The 19544-nt window shown below is 40.6% G+C and overlaps 4 protein-coding genes across 5 annotated transcripts; 2 read left to right on the top strand and 2 right to left on the bottom strand.

Moving 5' to 3' along the window:
* Positions 1-16: 16 nt before the first annotated feature.
* Positions 17-7546, top strand: LOC113673632 (GPI alpha-1,4-mannosyltransferase I, stabilizing subunit). Its single transcript, XM_027190045.2, has 6 exons — positions 17-236; positions 696-852; positions 1444-1538; positions 2009-2133; positions 6734-6840; positions 7297-7546. The coding sequence occupies exons 1-6, from the start codon at positions 82-84 to the stop codon at positions 7447-7449; spliced, it is 792 nt and encodes a 263-aa protein (XP_027045846.2). The 5' UTR covers positions 17-81; the 3' UTR covers positions 7450-7546.
* On the bottom strand, positions 2612-5839 carry LOC113673629 (uncharacterized). Its single transcript, XM_027190042.2, has 2 exons — positions 5586-5839; positions 2612-4998 (listed from the first exon to the last, which is right to left on the bottom strand). Exons 1-2 carry the CDS (start codon positions 5644-5646, stop codon positions 2867-2869), a joined length of 2193 nt encoding a protein of 730 aa, XP_027045843.2. The 5' UTR covers positions 5647-5839; the 3' UTR covers positions 2612-2866.
* A 602-nt stretch (positions 7547-8148) lies between the features above and the next one.
* LOC113673630 (uncharacterized) lies at positions 8149-11540 on the top strand. Of its 2 annotated transcripts, none has more exons than XM_027190043.2 (3): positions 8149-8284; positions 8793-8958; positions 9616-11540. In XM_027190043.2, exon 3 carries the CDS (start codon positions 9723-9725, stop codon positions 10956-10958), a length of 1236 nt encoding a protein of 411 aa, XP_027045844.2. In that variant the 5' UTR covers positions 8149-8284; positions 8793-8958; positions 9616-9722; the 3' UTR covers positions 10959-11540. The 2 variants fall into 2 exon arrangements, with proteins under 2 accessions (XP_027045844.2, XP_089042180.1); XM_089186054.1 differs by lacking the exon at positions 8149-8284 and adding an exon at positions 8531-8677.
* A 565-nt stretch (positions 11541-12105) lies between these two features.
* LOC113664658 (ATP-binding cassette sub-family C member 4) lies at positions 12106-18778 on the bottom strand. The gene is given in 6 exon segments (XM_089185780.1): positions 12106-13001; positions 13366-13502; positions 13990-14560; positions 14927-16257; positions 16698-17077; positions 18239-18778. Coding segments are annotated over 6 exon segments (3855 nt in total).
* Between the last annotated feature and the right edge of the window lie 766 nt (positions 18779-19544).

Genomic DNA, 19544 nt, shown 5'->3' with positions numbered 1-19544 from the left:
CCTTTGAATCCTATGCGCGACGCTTCCTCGCACATTTCCAGGGAATCTCCTTCGCTTACTTAGTGGCATCCTGTATGTGCAATGTTTCGTAAAATGTGTTGTAAAGCTGTTCTAGAAACAAAGCTCTTGTCCATTATTTTCATTTTCTATTTATCGCTTGAATCCTGTACATCGAGTGAAAAGATCTGCGACCAGGCAGTTGTGGAGAGAACGCAGCAAAAGTCAGGGTTTCACAGGTCAGAATTTTCCCAGCCGCCTTACACATGTCAAAAGTTGCCAGCTGTGTTTATAAAACGAATTGGGCTAATCTCCACCGATGATCAGCTTAAATATCAGATTATATACTTTTATGGATCAAGGAAATTGCAAAGAGTAGCATTTCTTTGGCTATGAGTCTGTCTGAATTAGTTTGCACCCTTTTCTGTTTTATTTATTCAGTTTACACGCTGGGATGGTCATTCTAATTTGCTCCTATGTTAGAACAATATAGAAATTTTGTAGGATAACTTTTCCGAAATTTGTCGATATTTTTCAATCCCGCTCCTCGCTCAACGGATTGATGAATAAAATCTACGCTATAAAATTGGATACACGTGAATAAATTTGGTGCTTAGTTTACAAGCATTATTATATGTAAGCCTTCAATAATCCCCACGACAACTAATAACTGTGAGAAAAACGTGTTTGATTTTTAGAGATCTGATTACCTACATTGAATGGGACATTTTAAGCAGTTTTGGTGAGCATTACAATCTGCTGGATTGTCAACTTTTGCTGGTTGAACAATTTCCAAGTGGTATTTACATTGATCCTGATCAGGTCAAGAATGAAGAGGAGTTTGGAGGCCCTGAGGTCAGATCAAAGTTTACTAGTCATACTTAGGTTGTGTTAAATGGCGGATTTTTATTTTGTTGTCTTCCTCTGTGATAAGCACTTCATTAGTGTGGGTCTGATTAAGGTCCATCCTTAATATTTAATTGAACAGCCCTATATAGCAAAAATATATTTACACCATACACTTGATGATGCTTGCAGAGTATCTTTACTCTGTTGTAGATGGGCTTAGAGATGTCTCTGTGAGTGAGCCAGAGGGAGAGTTACAACTTTACCAAGTGTCTCTCTGTCATTTGCTTCATGGGTTTCTGTTGTCTACCAGTTTATGAGCATGTTGCTTTGTGTGGCACAATGATAAACCATACATCAGTCATTTGGTCATATTAAGTTCTTGCCAAGAGAGAGGAATAAAGCTTTGTTTATTGAGAGAGTTTTTGTATTTCCAGAAAAAAACACTTATTGACAGTTGTAAAGACATCGTAATCAGGATGATAGCATGAAAACTTAATCGTAAAAACACTTATTGACAGTTGTAAAGACATCGTAATCAGGATGATTACATGAAAACTTACTGTGAAAGCTATTTTCAACATGTTTATCACTCATCAGGTATTATTTAAAGAGAGTGTAAATGTTGAAGCCCTGGCTCATCACAGCTTTTCAAGTGAGATGTTTGTATTTCCAAGGATAGCTGTTGACTCAAAGTAAGTCCCTTACTTTTCATTAAGAAGGTCCTTTCATCCATATGATTGAAGTAAACAAGACAGTTTTGAGTTAGAAAGAAATGTACCACTGAGTTTTTTATTGCATAGTTGGCTAATTGAGTGGGTAGGATGCTGCAAAATTCTGTGTTTATATCTTTTTCCTTTTTATATAGACCATAACTTTATTCCAGTCCAATGAAATGTAATGCCAACAAAAACACAAATCTTAGTTGACATTCAATTTTTTATTGCTTTTCTTTCATTTTGGCTTTTTCCCCTCTTCCTTGGGCTTGTCATAATTTGAAGGAATGAAAACTGAAAATCAAATTTGTTAAAAAAATTCATTCTCAGTAGTTATTCAGCCATGAAAAATGCCTGCCGTATTTTCCCATCATAGACTGAATAAGAGTTGTGACCTGGTGTCCATATTCTTTCACCACTTTAAAACAAAATTTTTTATTTCTGTATAGAGTGAGTATTATAAGTGCAAACATTACCATTCCAATTCATCTACGATACCATGAGGCTGCTAGTAATGCAAAATTTGCTACAGTGTTACTTCCACCTCCAAAAGTCCTTGGAAGATGTACTAATGGTATGTAAAACTCTTAAGATGCAAAGCTTTGTTGGACAATTCTGTATAATTAATTTAATGAATCTGTGCTTATATTGAAATACGAAGGGAGGGTTTCTTTCAGGAAATAAAGCAATAGACAGGATAATACTTGGATAGTATAGAGAAAAAGAGGGGGATTTTTCATGTACCAATAAAACATGTTGCTAAAGAATTCGGTGTAGTGGCCGGTCAAAGAATCGTTAGATGTCTGGTGCTTAACCCTTTATTACTCCCAGGATCTGATTGTTAATTCTCCCCTTTAGCTGCTACACATTTCCTTGTAAATAAGTTGCAAGAATTTGGTTCTAGATCAAGATGACAACTTCTACCTGATACATTTGAGTACTCTCATTACGAGTTTGCTGGATAATGTATGGATATTGTAGGGAGAAGTTACTTGTGAATCACCCCTGGGAGTTTAAGGGTTAACAAATACCATGAAAAAGACACTAGTAAATAAATCATTTGTCATCGTAATTTTAATTGTCATCCTTCATGATTGCATATCTTGTGAGGTCAACAACCAGAGGTAGACTTTGTCAATCCTTCACACCCTAACATCAGTATGCATATTCTCTATACAGTTCTCTATACATTTTTGTAAGTGCTGACAAGGAGAATTTGTTTAACAATCAAGAGTATGTGATCATTTCCTCTATTCTCCTGACCTTAAAGTTTGATTCAGGTGTAATGTTGAAGAAGAAATTAGATGTTAGTCACTCTCAGGGTCCAAGGGTAAATCTGAACATTTTTTAATGTTTGATATCAGAAGTTTGCTTCCTGGCATTTTCTGCAAAGCAGACATGAAAGCTTCTCTTGCTTTGTGTTTGTCTCCTACTTGATAGTAGCTATAACCAAGAAGTTTATATCCAGTGATATCTTCACACAGGTCACACACCTTCTGATATTCTTCAAAAATAGACTTTAGTTTTGTAACTTCATCTTCTTGTACTAAACATCTGACCAGAAAATAAAATGTGAAGATGAGTGATGGCCCTTCTATTTTCATATGAGTTGAAATTTCCAATTGCAAATCTTCATCAAGCACTTTTTGTTCGCTGAATCCAAATTCTGTCACATCACTTTGAATTTCTTCCTGTGCACTTTTGCTGACTACATTCACAACAGTTTCAAGGATTTGTATTGCTTCTTTGTATCTTTTCTGTGACATCAGAATGGTGGCAAATGTGACCTGAGTTCCACAAGAACCAAGGTCTTGAGATTTCAATTCTTCCAGAACAAGTTCTTCTGCCTTCTGAAGATATTCAGCTCTCTCTGAAGATTCCTCAGGATAGGTGTAAGAGGCTGCATGGTATGCACAAGCCAGATTTCCCTCTAGCAGATTAAAATCAGGATGTTGGTCAGTCATTCCAAGGAGCTCTTGAAATAAAAGAAGATAAAGCCGGCCATCTTGGATCAGGATTGCAGCTTCATTTAGAAAGTAAACAAGTGGCATGGGTCCAAGGAAATGGTTAAGCATAGGATATGAATCCATCAAAATCTGAACAGCACTTTTTGGTTGACCTTGGTTTAAGTACAGCAGACTCATTCTAAAGGTGGTTGTGAAAAACGCATCAAATGCAGAACTTCTAATGTCTCTGTGGACTTTGAACTTTTCCATGTCTTCCAAAACAAATGCAACATTTTTTCGAAAAACAAAGGGGATCTCTGTATTGCTGATAGCATTTGTGTCTGTAAACTTCAAAATTGGTGTTATGGGATCTTTCCTTATTTCAAGGAGCCTTGACTCCACATCTTTCCATTTCTCCTCTGGCACATTATCTACGAGATTATTGCCTGGTACAAAAAAGCTTGGGATGTTTCTTTGTTGAACACAACAAATCAAACTATCAATCAGGTACAGCAAGCACTGTCCAGTATGAGTCTCCCAGAGGGCCTTTGGAATAACCTCACAAGCATAGAAAAACACAGTCTTCAAACAGTATGAAGAAATCACCTCCAAATCTTTGAGACAAAGGTGCCGCAGCATTTTGAAATAGATATAGCATTGACATTGACCATCAGTTACAGCATTCCTTGCCATTCTTTTTTCTGTAGCTGCAAAAGAAATTCTCCATTCTATGTCTGGATTGAGGCTGTGCTTGTGTGCAACTGGCACAACATGGCATCCCTCTGACACAATGGATTCAATCAAATCATCTCCAAGCCAGTTTCCTTTTTTCACTCTTTGGACCCATTCAGTTGCCTCTGGGGGCCACTGCTTGACCTGAACTGCATAAACCATGTCAAGCGGAATCCTAACACCATAGGTTTGTATATTGTCAGCATTTAAGATAGTGGAATACTCAACTGACACTGCTGGACCATGAATACCAATGGATGTTTGGTCATCTGTAGATCTTCCACTGGTCATCTTCTTGAGAGCTGAGTTCTGAATTCGGTGTCCGCTCAGGTATTTTTTATCATTGCAAGTCACGACATCTTTTCGATCCTCACTGTGCTTTAGTAGCCTCACTCTGCAATAACCTGGATGAACATCATCAGATTCTAATATGGCTTGGGTATCCACATCTTGGATTGGATCATTTGTGGATATCTGGAAATCATTCTCAACAAACAGTACATCTGCATCAACATAAGTGCCAAGATGAGAATCTACTTCATACGACATAGAATAAGGAATACTAAAGCCTTCTGTTGAACTGCCAACGGGTATTGCATTATTTATGTGTTTCTTTTCACAAAATGCTTTGAGCTGTGATTCTATGTCAATGTCTCGCTCTAAAGTTACCAGTAGCTGGGGCAGAAGAATGGTGATGATGTAAGACAAATGATGTGGGGAGAGGTTAGCTTTCTCATCCCATTCCTCTACTACAAATGGCACTGCAAATAACAAAGTTTAGGAAACGTTAAATTGGTGTGGGATTTGCAGAGTCAGAGAGAGATCAAGTGTGGTGATAGGGTGGATTCCAATGTTAATTACAGCTTTCAAGAAAGGTTAGCCTTAAAAAAATTTTGGTACTTCTCCATGCCAAGCGAAAAAAACTCTGGAAGATCATCAGAAAGTCGATTTTGTCTTGTAAACACGTTTTTTTCCCCTCACAATTTGTCTGGTTTGCTGATAATACGAACGAATAAAACACATTTCAGCCCTGGCAATAAACAACGAAACCTTCATCAATTCTTATTGAATACCCATATACCTTTTTTATAATCTTTCAGGAGTTGCAGCGTCTATGTTCCTCAGCGTTAAAAGTTTAAGCTAACTTAAAGTAAGAAATTATAATTCCAGCAAACGTGATCGCGAGCCATACTGCATCCATTGTGTTAACAAGGTCCTCATCAACATCACATTACCCCAAGCCCGGAGTGAAGTTTCGAAGATTTTTTCTGTACCATTAGTAACGCCTATGAATTTTTTACAAGCACGGTAGCGCCAAAAACACAAAAAATGATCTTTCCAAACATACCTGATAAACAAAGATCATTAATTTCTGCTGGAACATCTGACATACCGCTCTGCTCGGACATCACGATCAGGCTTCTGACATGTCTGCTCAAGTATTGATGTTTCCTTGTTAAATAAGGGGGGTTTGAAATATGTCAGCTTATAAGTCGTCTTAATTTTCTGTATTTTCCATGCTCCAAGCGAGCATGAGACTGTTTCAATCCGAGAGTAAGTGAAGAGTACACACCAACCTGTTTCCGGGTTCCGCGAAAAGAGAGAGCCCTGGGGACGAGGGTTAGTGACGTCACCATTGGAACAGCCTTAAGCCTTACATAAACAAGGAGTTCCTCTGATGTTGCCGTGTTTTAAGAGAAAGTGGGGATTCTTTACATCTCAGTTCCGCTTTCGGTCGAAAACTAGATAGGAACGTTCTATTTCTTGCGGTGTTAGGGTCCTTGAAAGCGGTCGATTCGCAATTTTATGTGGTGTGGTCAATACAGCGTAACCGGAGGCCTTGGGCTGCGCAAACCTGCGAGAGATCTACAAGGGGTTTAGCAATGCCAGACTTTTCCCTCGCGCAGAAAACGCGCGACCTGCAGCGATATTAGTGCCAGACTCCCCGCAAACCTCTCCCCGACTTGTCTCAAAATTCCTGCGGGCGGAGGAACACGGGTCTTCCAGCGAAAATAATGAAGTCCTCTTTGCAACTTGTTGTGTTCCGAGGGATGTGACGAAAACTCAGACCCAAAGAGCCAAGAGCTCAGTCCGTAAAAAGAAAAGATCCTCACGTACTGATGGTTCTGAGCAACATAATTCACTTTCTTTTGTTCTCCATCTCCAAAGTCGTCAATATGTAATTTCGTTATGGTCATTCTCAAAATGTGTGCTTTAAAGAGTACTACAAACGTTTCAGCAGGTGAGAACATGCGCAAATCTATTATCGTCTGAGTAACCATACTTATATCAAGTTGTCGACTCAGTTATCATATCAAAGGGCCATTAACTGGGGGACAATGTTGATTGTGAGGTCTGATATCATCTAAGGGTTTAGACGCTGAAAGTTTCGTCCTCGGGAATTTTTTGTTCTCAGTCGGGAGAAGCCCTTTTTTCTTTCAATTACACGCCCTTTGAAATTATTGTTTGATGTCTCTCCTTTTTTTTGGCGTACAGGAGTCGCCATTCCACCTAATCGCTGTGAAAGTGACTTGATACAAGCTCCTTGTGGTGCAAAACGACTATCAACCTGTGACTGGATTGTACTAAAATCAATGAGCAAGGTATTGTTGCAGAGAATGAAAGGTTTTTATCTACAATATCTTTCCCTACGTTAGTTAAAGGCATCACACATCCTGGCATTCTCAAGTTGAAATCCCTTCTTCTTAGAGGCAGTCTTTCATCCTACATCCTCTCGTGATTAAGGCCTTTTTCGGTTGGGTGAAGGTTGAACTAACAGAGGCTGTCCCACAGTCTTGTATTCTCGTGTAAATTACCTCCCTTTAGGTTGGATAGAGGGTGAACTGACACAGGCTGTGAACGAATTTCGATTTCCAAACACGTAAAGTCAAAAGCAGTTGATCGGTAGAAAAGGCCATTCTGTTTACTGTTCAATTCAGCCATGTCAAAATCGTCGTGTTTGGTGAATGAAACTGAAACATGGAATGATTTAGTTCTTTTTTTTTCTCTCCCCCTAGTAAAGTATACCAGCACCGTCTAATTCCCTTCTTTCTCTTCAGGATCAGTCACAGTCCAGCATGAGCCTTGTTCTACAGGTCCCCATTGGACAAATGGAACACAGTTTGCCTATCATAGCTCTTACTGTTTTCTCGACCATGGCTGGATGTGTACTGATTCTTCGGAACGCCATAGTAACATCTTTTAAAATTTAAACGCTGAAACCTCTAAAGAGAATTTATGGTTGAATATGTGTCTTTGATATTTAGACCTTTGCTCTGAAAATTTGTAATAAAGTCTAGAATTATTAAATTGAAGTTGCTGACAAATTCCTTTTAATTAGAAGGTTGAGGAATTCTTCGATTTGCGCACTAAATTCTGTTCAGTTTAATTCAATTTTTTTTCCAACAAATAAATGATCGATCGAGATTAATTAAACCTGTACATGTGGCCTTCTATTTTTCAGTATTTCTGTCTCAAAGTCTGATAACGAATTCAATTAATTCCGAAAAATTTAGTTTTGTCTTTACTTTCCCAAGTCTACACTGTCAAAATGTTCGTTTCACACAGCAGAATATGCGCACTTCCTCTACTGCAAAAACACATTCTTCGAGAAATCTAAATTACTTGGAACAGCCGCCACTTATGGCGTTGCAACGCTCTGTAAAAGTTAGCTAGTCCTCTTCATGCGTCTATGCACATAAGGCTTCGGAAAGAGAACGCTATTAATTTCTGTCGGTTGCTCGTCGGTCAAGCGGCCCCCATATCCAGCCTCTGTACCTCATTTTCCTCTGTATGGTTCTCCTACAAGTTATCTTTCAACAGCCTCTCTTTCGTCGGCCGTCGGGAACCCATTAGAGGGAGACTCGGGGCAGGGCTGATGGTGGTATTCGGAGCTTATGACCGATCCATCGCCATCTTCTTCTCTGGACCTGCTGGGTGATGGGTTCTGTACCTGTTCTTCTGTGCTGCTCACTGTTGGAGATGGAGTCAGGCTAAAAGATGCGATGAATTCTGAGAGCCGATATCTTAAAGAGCCAAAATTCCGAGGTAACAGGCTTCAAGGAAAGATGGTTTACTTACTGAAGTAATGTTTTGGGTTCCCTTTAATCGGTTTTTGATAGCACGTTTAAGATAATAAGAGTGTTTCCTAATTTTTAAAAGTGTTCAAGTGAAATTAATTGAATTTAAGAGATAATCGACAGTTGCTGTTTCGATAGGTTACGGTGATTACATCATGCGCAAAAATTCGAACGAACAGAGCGCGCCGAAATAAATGCAAACGTCATAAAAGCAGAGATCACTTTTCTTGCTCGAGTGTGCGAGTTTGTAAGAGATTGCGCTCCAGCTTACAGCTGAACAGTTAATGAGTTATCGTGAGCAAAAAAGGTTGAGAATTACTTTGCTCGTGTGTTAGAGCGCACTAAAAACTTCCCCGAAATGGTTGGTGTGAATTCTGCTTTTTTTTATAGATAAGTGTTTTCTTCTTTTGAGAGGTTACAGTTTATGATGCTTTGTTCAGTCCGTGCGTGGGTAAATCCTGTTCTTCTCATTTTAGGTAAAACTTGACCGAATTATTGATATTCGGCAAAGAAGGAAGAAAGAATACGAGGAACGGCCAGGCGGCTTTCACCAGATTTTCGCTACTGCCTTGACTGTCCTCACTGTGGGTTTTATTCCCAGAAAAAAGGTTTACAAGTTCCCTATTACATTCGGAAATCAAGGTAAGAATTCTTTTTATTTACGTAATTACTTCGGTCTTCAATTGAAGAATTGGCGTTTTAGTGGCGCGCTGCATTCGTAAGAGACAGCGATGCGGTAAAATATTAAAAAAACGGCGTTGAAGAATGGACTGCTCTTTGATAAAAATTTATTTTAATTACTTCTTTGTTTATTTATCTTTAGTTGCTAAGATACGTGACGTGAAAATTTCCGAGATGTCAACGTAGCGAGCTAAAAACATATCACTAATAAGATGGAACTGCTTGAAACTCGCGAGGGCGATCGATTGCCTCTGTCTCTTAAACCTCGTGATTGTCTACATATTTAATCTCTTTAGAAATTTGCTATTCCTATGGTCATGTTCAAAAAGTCGTACGTTAAACGCGCGCGCACGACGAAGCGTAAATTGGGTGCGCGTGAACGAACAAGAGACGCCTGGAAACTTGACGAAGGCTAACTTAAGGGGCGGTGGAAAGGAAACAACATTAGCGTGCGTTAACTCCTATTTGGAAACGAACAATGGGCTTCTCTGTCAGGTGTTTTAGATGAGCGCTGTATTAAAGGTATTTGTTTCGAACAAGAATACAGACAAATCTATTTACGAAAAAATAGATATTGAAGATCACGGCCGTTATCAGGTTATTTTGTAATAATTTCAGTTTTGGAGAGCGAGAAGACACAAAAAGATGGAAAACGGGAAGAAAAAGAGGCTACAAATGTTACCCAGGAATTTAAAGGATCTAATTCCTTTTGGAATAAATTCGCCATGTTTAAAAGATATCAAGGTCCAGGATGCGGAATCCTTAAATCAGTCGACCAAGAACTGAGAGAGCAGAACAATACAGCGTCCTTCAAGGGAACAAAGAAACTGGACTTGAAGAGGCTAGTCATAGAGAATGGATTGTCTGCAGTGAAGGAGTCCTGTCATGATAACATTGGTGTCGACGTTGGTGCTGCGGTTGATGTTACGGCTAGATTTAAAGGTGTTAGTGCCGCTGTGGGTCATGGTTTTGCTGTTAGGGTCGATGACGATGATGCTGTGGTTGATTATGGTCCGGCCGAGGTTAATGATGGTGCGGTTGCGATCGATGATCTGGGTGTTGTTGCTGATGATGTTGATGCTGTGGTTGATGGAGCCGCTGCTGATGTTAATGACGTCCCTTCTGTGGCTAATGAAATTATTGCTGAGATGAACGCTGTTGTCGTTTCTACGATTGACATTATCGCTGCTGGAATTAACATGGTTAAAAATATTGCAAGGCTTGACGCTACGCGTGCAGTCGAGACTCTTAGGGAAGGGTTTCTTGAAACACTCGTAAATGTTGTTGATGTAGGGGCGGATGGGTTTGATGAAATTATGGCTGCTGCTAATGAAGCTGAGGGTGCTGACATGGTTCGTGCTGTTGTTGCTACTGGATTTAATGTTTATGTTGACATTTACGATAGGATATTTCAGGCTTGCCTGGATTTTGTTGCTACAGGGGTGAATGGTTTCATTGACTCTGGGAATCGTCTTGTTGCTTCAAGTTTTCAGCAGGTGCCCTTCTTGGTGCATAATTTTCTTGCTGACATGGCTGAGGTTTGTGCTGCTGGGATTGATGGTTATGTCGCTCCAGATTCATACAGAATTGTTCCTTACATGATTGATAGTGAAGGTGTTCTTGTCGATGATGGAACTGTTCCTGCTCTTCATCCTGTTCTTGCTGGTGTTTTACCTGATCGTCCCGGAACCATTGATCCTAGTGTTTTCATTCATTTTGGATATGGCACGGTTTATGCCGTTCTTGCTTCTGAGCACTTTGCAAGACACCGTAATCCTAAATTTCTCGCTGCTGCTGCTTTGAGCGTTTTCATTGGTTTTGGTGTTCTGGTGCTTGAGGCTTACGTGAACAAGCTTGACGAATCTGATCTCCAAATTGAGGAGTTGATGCAGCTTTGGATAGAAGATCATGATAATAACAACTTTGATGAATCAGAAGATGAAGGTTTTTATGAGGAATAGGAGACCACTGAAGTATAAGTGACCAAGACAGAATTTCTCCTTAAAAGTATCAATACGTTATTAAATAGACAAGTGATGAGAATAAAAAAAAATTACTTGAGGAAAAATTAATTGATCCAACACCAAAATCTCCAAAGTAACATCATAAGAGTTGTATGGCAGACAGTAAAGAGAATTACAGATGAATTCTTGGGAGTGAAAGGATTAAGATGACTATCTTTCGTAGTTGTTAATCCTGGTTCTTGTTGAACAAAGTTTGTTCATAGTCTGCTAACCTGACTAAGGTTTCTAAATTTTTTTTGGTCGTTTTAAAGATGATTCTATAGCACTTGGGAAAAGTTGTGAAAACATGACGTTTCTGATGTGTAATAACTGGATTGAAGTATTTTGCTCTTTTCGGTGAACTAAAGTACTTGACACTAATCTTAAAAGACTACCAAAGAAAGCTCGACTGCAGAATTTCTCCTTCACTGCATGGCCAAAGGCTCCATTTTATATAATTACAAGGCATATAGGAAGGGAAACTAGGTAAATTACATCAAAATAAGGCTTAATTGAAAAATTAAATGGGAGGAAAGTTTCAAATGGTTTGATTCACCTCACTCTGATTTTCGTATTTGCGGAGGATTTTTAAATGCTGAAAGAAACTTCGGAAAAGCTGCAGTTCGGTAAGATGATTTTGATTAAAATCACTTTCCCCAGAAGGCTGACAGTAAACTTAAACCGGTTTTCCTAGCCTGCAAAACAAGCAGGTGACTACTAACAGAGGCGGGCGTAAAACAGGGCGGAAACACGCTCTATCCTACCTTTAATTGTGTGGGACTGATACCCAACTATTTGGCCTTTAAATTATCGCAAGCTCAGCGCAAAATTGATTTGAACAAAATTTGCAGGTTTCATCTGGATCGCTTTTCGCGAAGTAACACTCAGAGGAAGTATAAGACAGTTTCCTTCCTTCCCAATGCCACTACTCAAAACGCTGCACCGCTTTTCGATGTCTCCCTAAATATCGATTATAAGTTTAAAAAAAATTCCCTCTCAGTTCCCTCTTTTTGAGACTATATAGACCGTGGCCATAGTAAATACTTCGGTTTTGATTCAGCGAAACCACACATTAAATGAAAGGATACTAATCATAACTAGTTACTTATAAAAACCGTGCCATATCAGTTATAAAACGCTTCAGTCTTCATGTATCAAATTTTCCAGACTCGACGACCCCTCCCTCCTTAAAAACAAAAACTTTGTCACAGTGTCGAATGGTGTTCAGACGGTGAGCTATAGTTATTACTGTGGAGTCTTTCAGTTTCTCTCGCACCACTCTCCAGATAGTTTCTTCTGTCCCTGGATCCACGTGTGCAGTGGGTTCATCCAAGATGATGATCTTGTTCTGCTGCAACAGAACACGAGCCAAACAAATCAACTGCCGTTCTCCCACACTGACATTTGCTCCATTTTCCAACAATTCGTAATCCAACTGTCCCTCAAGACTTTGTACGAAATCTTTCAGTTGCACATCCTCTAAGACTCGCCACAGATCTGCATCTTGGAAGCGCTTCATAATATCCAGGTTCTTCCTCAATGATCCACTGAAAAGCACCGGAGTTTGGCCAAGAGCGGAAATGCATCCGCGAGCTGCTCGGAGATTGATATTCTTTATCTGAATTCCGTCCACCAAAATCTCTCCGTCGGGGTCGGGCATGCGCAAAAGAGCTGCGACAAAAGATGATTTGCCGGCGCCCGTGCGGCCTGCAACACCTATGTTTGAGCCTCCTTTGATGTCAAGACTGATGTTCCTCAGCGCTTTAGGCCCTCCTGGGTAATACGTCATCGACACATCGCGGAATGTGATATTTCCTTCGCATGGCCAGTGTTCCGGGGGAAGCGTGTCCACTTGGTATCCAGGCTCAGAGTCAAGCTTGGTGTAGGTAATAACTCGTTCAACCGAAGTCATAAAATTCTCGACATCTGATGATTTTCTGACGGCGTATTGCGTCAGGGTCACTGTTTGAATGAGGTAAGCGAGAGAAAGCCCAGCGGAAGCTAAATAGGAAAAAAATCTGTAAATTAACTGTTGATTTCCTTCAAGTCACGCAGAAAAAATTACCAAAAATTTAACGGTAAAACTATGCACGACTCGATACGACACAGCACGTCGCGGTTACCTGCTACCGCGACGCTACTCGTGTGATAGACTAAATTACTTTAAAAAATTTTTTTTAAAAATTAAACTAGTCTCAGTTCGTCCTCATAAAGATAGTGATGAAATGGGCTACAACGACTTGTTTTTGTCTCCCCGCTACACACGGAAAGATTCTTTACACAGAATTATCACATGGAATATCGCAGCTTTTGGATGTACATGAGCGAGTAACGGTGCAGTTACTTTGGTTAGAACTTTACATACCGGCATCTTGAGATACTAAAACTGCCACTAAGACAACCAAGCCAATTAAAAGAGAAATTATTGCATCCAGACGAACACCGAACCATCTGCCACTCGCCGTCACCATGATAAAGGACTGGGTGTGAGTGTCTTGGTAACTGTCCGTAGGGAAAGAAAAAATTAAAGTAAATCATCTCGAGTTCAAATGCCAAATCTGCGCAGCAAGTTCTTTAAGCGTTGCGCAAAGGGTGCCATCACCATGATGAACGAAATTTTGTAAACGAAATGTAAATTGGAAAAAAAAAACGTCGTAGCAGAATAGTAAGCACGAGACCGCCGAGGAAAAAAAGTTATCAGGTAGAGGGGCGAATTTGAGGCTGGGACTGAATACCGAATCCAGTGCCCCAATCAACCAAGCATTCCATGTCTACAGTTTTTAAAGCGTTGTAAGAGGAAGGTGGAGGGGGGAGGGAGGGGGGGGGGGAGGCTAAGATGGAAGGAAGGAGGAAGGAGATAGGGGCTTTTACGGATGATGATTCGAGATGCCAAACGCAACCCCTGCACAGTGAAAGTTTTGCGTCTCGAGCCTGAATTGAGTTTGAGATTTTACTTTCCCAGCTCACTTGGAAAGTTGCACGAACTTACTTGTGAAATTTGTCCATAAAATCTCTCTGTCTACCTCTTGTTTGAATTGTGTCCAGTCCATCAAGAGTCTCTGATACGTGAGAGAAGACTGGGCTTCGACATATTGACTCTAACCTTTTTAGTTCTCTGGAACTCTTCAAGTAAAATCTTGCAAAGTAAAGAATCATGGCCGTCACTGGAACGGTAACAAACAAAACCCAAGGATTTGTAGCAGAAGGAACGAGAACAGATGAGAGCAACAGCAATACCAACTGAATTGAAGCTAGAAACTGTAATGGTAATAACTCATCCATGCTACCCACATCTTTAGAGAATCGATTCAGGATTCTACCCACAGGATTTGAATCGAAAAAAAGAACCGGCGCTTTTAAAAGAGCCACAACCATTTTGTCATGAAGCCGCTCAGAGCTTCTTAGACAAACCAAAAAGAAAATGTAGGCCCTGATAATGCCCAATATGAAGGAAGCAGCGACCAAACCACCGTAGATAGTTAGATTTGTCTTGTCTTTCTGTTCTGATGGAAGTTTTCTGGTCAAAAAGGACAGCCACACGTCAGGGGCAACCATCGATGCTAAAAAAGGGCGAAAAAATATGGTGAATGATAAAAATGCGCAAAAGTGAAACAATTTTCTTCATAATCTACGTAACAGTCTAAATCAGGTGAAATAAACAGTTTTTAACTCAGATTTAAAAGACATCAACCTCTCTCTCATAAATGGCGGATTGGTTGTTAGTCTTAACATGAATCTCCCATTACCCTCTGCACACCTTTTTCCGTCAGTCCCAGTTTCCTCTTGCTCCTTCAAGACAAAAACAAACTGGGTTGGAGTTTCTGACTTGGTTGCTTGCTTACTCGTTCGCCCCGAAAGAGAATGTCATTCGACAGCACCGAACAATGGCTGAGTTTTTGCCACTTTTATAATTCTTTAGTGCTCACCTTGAGAAATAAGACACAAGAAAATCATTCCAATGATGAAGAAGGAGTAAATACCACTTCTGAAGTAGTCCCAATAAAGCTTACTTGACACCGTTCCGATTGCCCGATCTTCAACAGATATTTCCAGTTCATTCTCTTTCTTTGTAAGTGGCTTTAAATCTCTGCGTCTCTCTTCATCCTCCCTTGCGGTGACCATGTAATTAGACTTGTTCTCTGTCGAAGCATTCTTGTAAAGTGGGTCGATGGTGGTATTTAAGATGCCTTTTCCTTGAAGCTCGGCGAAGGTTCCCTTCCCCAGAATGCGACCTTTGTGCAGTACAATCACTCGGTCTGCATCTTTCATATGTTGTTCTTGATGAGAAGTTAACAGGCGGGTCTTCTCACCAAGCAAACCCTTGATACACTTTTCAAAGATATGCCGACCAACTTTGAAGTCCACCGCGCTGAGAGGGTCATCCAACAAGTAAAGGTCTGCATCCACGTACAGTGCGCGTGCTAAGCTTACTCTTGCACGCTGACCACCACTCAGAACGGCACCGCGCTCACCAACAACGGTTTGGTCACCCTTCGGAAACTGCTGAAAGTCTTCTGTGAGGGCGCATGCCTCGATTGTTCTGGTGTATCTTGGTTCATCGCACGACTCTCCAAATAAAATATTTTCTCTTAATGTTCCAGAGAACACCCAGGCTATTTGCGGTGCATACACAAAAGTTCCTTGACGGTTTATTGTTCCGCCTACGTCTGATATCTCGCCAGCGATCGCTGAGAGGAGAGTTGATTTACCGCTGCCTACTGGTCCGGTGACAACTGTCAAGCTTCCTGATGCAGCAATGAAGTCCACATCTTGAAGAATAAATTCATCTTTCCTCGCCACTTCTTTATATGTTAAATGCGACACACATAAAGTTCCTGGCTTAGAAGGGTTTATCCACTGATCAGTAAGGGGATTTTCATCTGATACATGCGACTGGCTCATAGATGTAGAATCGTTTTGTAACTTGCCCGACTTTCTCTCTTCAGCTGTTCCTCTGCCTCGTAGACAATGATCCTCAGAAGTGGAAAACAAATCCTCTGAAATAAGAAAATCTTCTATTCTTCCGAGTGATGCAAATGATTCCCGTGTCTCCACCACACCATACGCAATGCCAAAGCAAATTCGAAGTCTTAGCAAGTTAATAAACATTAAGAGCATAAAAACATTGACTGGTGCCAGGGATTGACCAGTAAGCATCAGAGTAATAACAGACAGCAGGATTGGTATTGAAGTATACTCCAAGGCAGCCAAACCTGAGAGAATGGCACTTTTCTTACGGATGATGCTTATTTCTCGTCTGAAAGAAATAAAAAGATTTGTTGTTATCATTTTTGGACAAAATGAAGGTACTGATCAGAAACTCTGCACTCTGCAGTCTTCACTCTTCACTCAGCACTCATAATTATTGCAGTGGTTGTTCAGATACCTATCGTTAATTACACCCAAAAACTCAATGAAAACTGAACACATTTTACAATAAGCAAAGCACAATAAACTGTACATCACCATGATCACAAATGATTCCTAAATATGACCTCCAACCTTCCTCACAGTTACCCTCGCCACCCATAAATGTTAACTTTGTGAATTATAAACTCTTAGAGTGTTCTCCCAAAATCTTGCATGAGTTATCACGCTAGTAAACTAATACTATCACTTCGTTCACCCAAAGGTATCGGTGCGAAGATGTTCTGCGGTTACCTGAAAAAATTAAATAGGTTTTTAAATTTCCCTTACTTTCGTGTGTGTTTTATTTTTTCTCTGAATTCATTCTCCCACGCACGCGCTTTGATAGCACGTATCCCAGAAACCACTTGATTCGTCAAAGAAATTCGCATATCAGATTCCGCCGCTGAACGCAGACGCAGTGCGGCATTGACAGAAGACATCTCTGCGTAATACGGAAGAAGAAGCCAGAGAAATATCTCTCCCATAAGAGCCTGCCAGCCAATCAGATACGCGATTATAAACGTTGCAGGCACAATTTGGAGTATGGTTGAATTTATTGCTAAAATCCATTTAGGTGCCGTCTCCATCCGCTGAACATCATTTGACAGAAGGTCGATCACACGCCCCGCTGAAAACTTTGACAATGAGCTCTTGCTAAGCAGTAAGATCTGAGAATGAAACAATATCAATACTAGAATTGATCTCTTGAAAAGGAAAACCCATGTTTAGTTCAGAAAGCAATCAGAATTATTAACCACCACTCCTCAAAGTAAAGGTGGCTAGTGGTAGATATATTTTAAGCTGCAAAATGGCGAGGTAAATACCCAGCGTTAGCCACCGAAACTGAGGTTAGTAATTGCCCTAGTATATACTAAAACAGTGAGAAAAAAAAAATCAAAAGATGATTTTAACTCATTTATTCCTGCAACGATTTTCAGGCGAAAATTCCGCGCAAGTTTCTCAGAGGTGAATAGCAAGGGATATTTGGAGTTTGAGTAGCCAATCAGAGCGCGCCTTCAACGTTGTCCACTGTTCTAGTATATACTAAAGATGATTAGTGTATAGCAGGTGGATAGTACGCTTAGTTCGAAAGTGATTACCAAGTTCTACTCATCTCCGAGGAAACGAAGAGACAAACTCGCACTTTTAAAGTTCAATCCCTAATCATTTTCTCATCGCATGCATTAAGGAGCTAATAAGGACCGCCTCTTGAGTTTTGCCTAATCGCTAGAACACCGACTGTCACCCGCGAGATCGAGGATTCAAGCTTAATCCAAGCAGATTGAACCAACTCTCACGCTCCCAAGACAGAGGCATAACTGGAGGAGTCTTAAGGTGCCAAGAAAAACCTTATTATTTAGGTTTGCGAGAGCGTATGAATTCATAGAAGCTTCAGCTTGGGCATAGACATTTCCGATGCTGATAACTCCTTTCCGCCGTGATAATACTGGCTTGCGGATTCACAGTGTTGCCAAGAAAAGAGAGAATGCAGTCCTAAATAACCTACTTAGACACTGGATTGAAAACTTTCTCTGACTACTCCATAATCTAGGGTTAATAACAAAAGTGTATCGAAAAGCGAAGGAAAAAGTGTCGAGAGAATTAACGAAGATTGCGCCCTTTCCCATTACCCAACCCAACCTTACCCTGACTCGTCCCCAATCTTCTTCAAAGCAACGGTGTCGGCAACTAACACAGGCAAGTGCAACAGGATGGGAAAAAGTCAGAGAGCCTTTTTCTCTTTCCCATCACCCCTTTCTTCCCCACGTGAACGCCGTGCACATTATGGAGAAGGCTTGGGACGAGTCAGCTACCCTACTTGTGCTCACCTTCCTGTAAACGAGACCTTGCACTGCGTTACTCAGTCTGATGCCCATTATTTCACCCGCGTAACCGAAATGTTGCATTCCGAGGCTCCCGACCAAAGTGGTTACAGCCATCGCAATTGCTAACACGCATCCATGAAGGATGTTGTTCTGATGTGTTTCAGGTGACATTAACATGAAAATCAGAAGTCCAACGAGCAATGGCGAAAGGAGGGAGCCGATTGCGAACAAGACATCACAGCAAACAACGAAAACAGCTTCCCTGAGGGAAATCATCCTCAAGACACTTTTCCACAACTTCGGTGTTTTCTTCTTCCTAATGGAATTAGCTACTTCTTCTCTCCATTTTTTGTCAAGAAGTTCTGTGGCTGACTGTGAGGTGTTCTCGTTTGAGAGTGGTACAAAGTCTTCTTCCTCTAAGGTTCGTTTACTGCCTGTCTTCATGACATCGTTCATCCATTGCAACAAGAGGAAAGAAACAAAACTTACTTTCTCGGCAGAGTCACTGGTGGAGGAGATCTTCTTGTAGCCATTTGGTGCCATAGCTCTAAACCTTTAGCCGAAGAACGATGAAACATGATCAATATTATCATCTCTCACTAATAAATCCAAGTCACGCGTCGCATTTTGCTACATCAAATTTGAAAAAATGATGAACTAAATAGCACTTTTAATGTAAATAGAGTGTGAGAGATTGGGATAAACTCCTTCCTCATAAAAGAATCAGATTTTTTTGTCCCACTCTCATTTCACATCTCGTGATAAAGTCTTCTTTTATTTCACTACCGAACCTTCGACATTGTCAGTCCTAGCGATATACAGGATGCTTGTCACAAATAAACCTAATAATGGCTTAACTCTCCATCGAGTTCATTGTACAGCATCAGAGCGGATAATTCGCAAGTTTGGGATGGGATACCTTGTCGGAGACTTAGATATTTCTTCGTCTTAAGGCCAGATGACACATTTCTTTGATTTTTCTAAAGTTGTTATAACCCTTGTGAGGACTTGTAAATTCCTCTATCCTGTATGCTTGACAAAATGTGGAGCACTTATCTACAACTTTATGTCATTTATGTCTCCCCATTCTTTGATCGACCCTTAGTGGTGCCATGCAAGTAGAGGGGGGGGGGGTTGGGGGGGGGACGGGGAGGTCACAGTCTCCCACTTCCTGTACCATGTTCTCTCGGCTCCAGTACTTTTGTGGCCTTCTGCCTCCCAGCTCTCGCTCTCCATGGTATTACTCCCGTCTTCAGGTTAATAAAATGGATCAGAAGCCTGGGTTTTTGAAAGCTGTGCCAAAACGCAT

This window comes from Pocillopora damicornis, chromosome 10, assembly GCF_964200805.1.
Source record: "Pocillopora damicornis chromosome 10, jaPocDami1.2, whole genome shotgun sequence".
In the NCBI taxonomy this organism is placed as follows: Eukaryota; Metazoa; Cnidaria; class Anthozoa; order Scleractinia; family Pocilloporidae; genus Pocillopora; species Pocillopora damicornis.
The sequence above is the reverse complement of the archived record's forward strand: the minus strand, read 5'-3'. Positions and strand labels throughout refer to the sequence as shown.

Excerpts from the sequence above, each read along its gene's own strand:
- LOC113673630 (XM_089186054.1), top strand. Across the intron at positions 8,959-9,615 it reads TATTACATTCGGAAATCAAG|TTTTGGAGAGCGAGAAGACA; the intron begins GTAAGAATTCTT and ends TAATAATTTCAG.
- LOC113673632 (XM_027190045.2), top strand. The coding sequence starts at position 82 with ATGTTTCGTAAAATGTGTTGTAAAGCTGTTCTAGAAACAAAGCTCTTG. Across the intron at positions 853-1,443 it reads AGGAGTTTGGAGGCCCTGAG|GTATTATTTAAAGAGAGTGT; the intron begins GTCAGATCAAAG and ends ATCACTCATCAG. Across the intron at positions 1,539-2,008 it reads AGGATAGCTGTTGACTCAAA|AGTGAGTATTATAAGTGCAA; the intron begins GTAAGTCCCTTA and ends ATTTCTGTATAG.
- LOC113673629 (XM_027190042.2), bottom strand. The coding sequence starts at position 5,646 with ATGTCCGAGCAGAGCGGTATGTCAGATGTTCCAGCAGAAATTAATGAT. Across the intron at positions 4,999-5,585 it reads TAATGATCTTTGTTTATCAG|TGCCATTTGTAGTAGAGGAA; the intron begins GTATGTTTGGAA and ends TGTTATTTGCAG.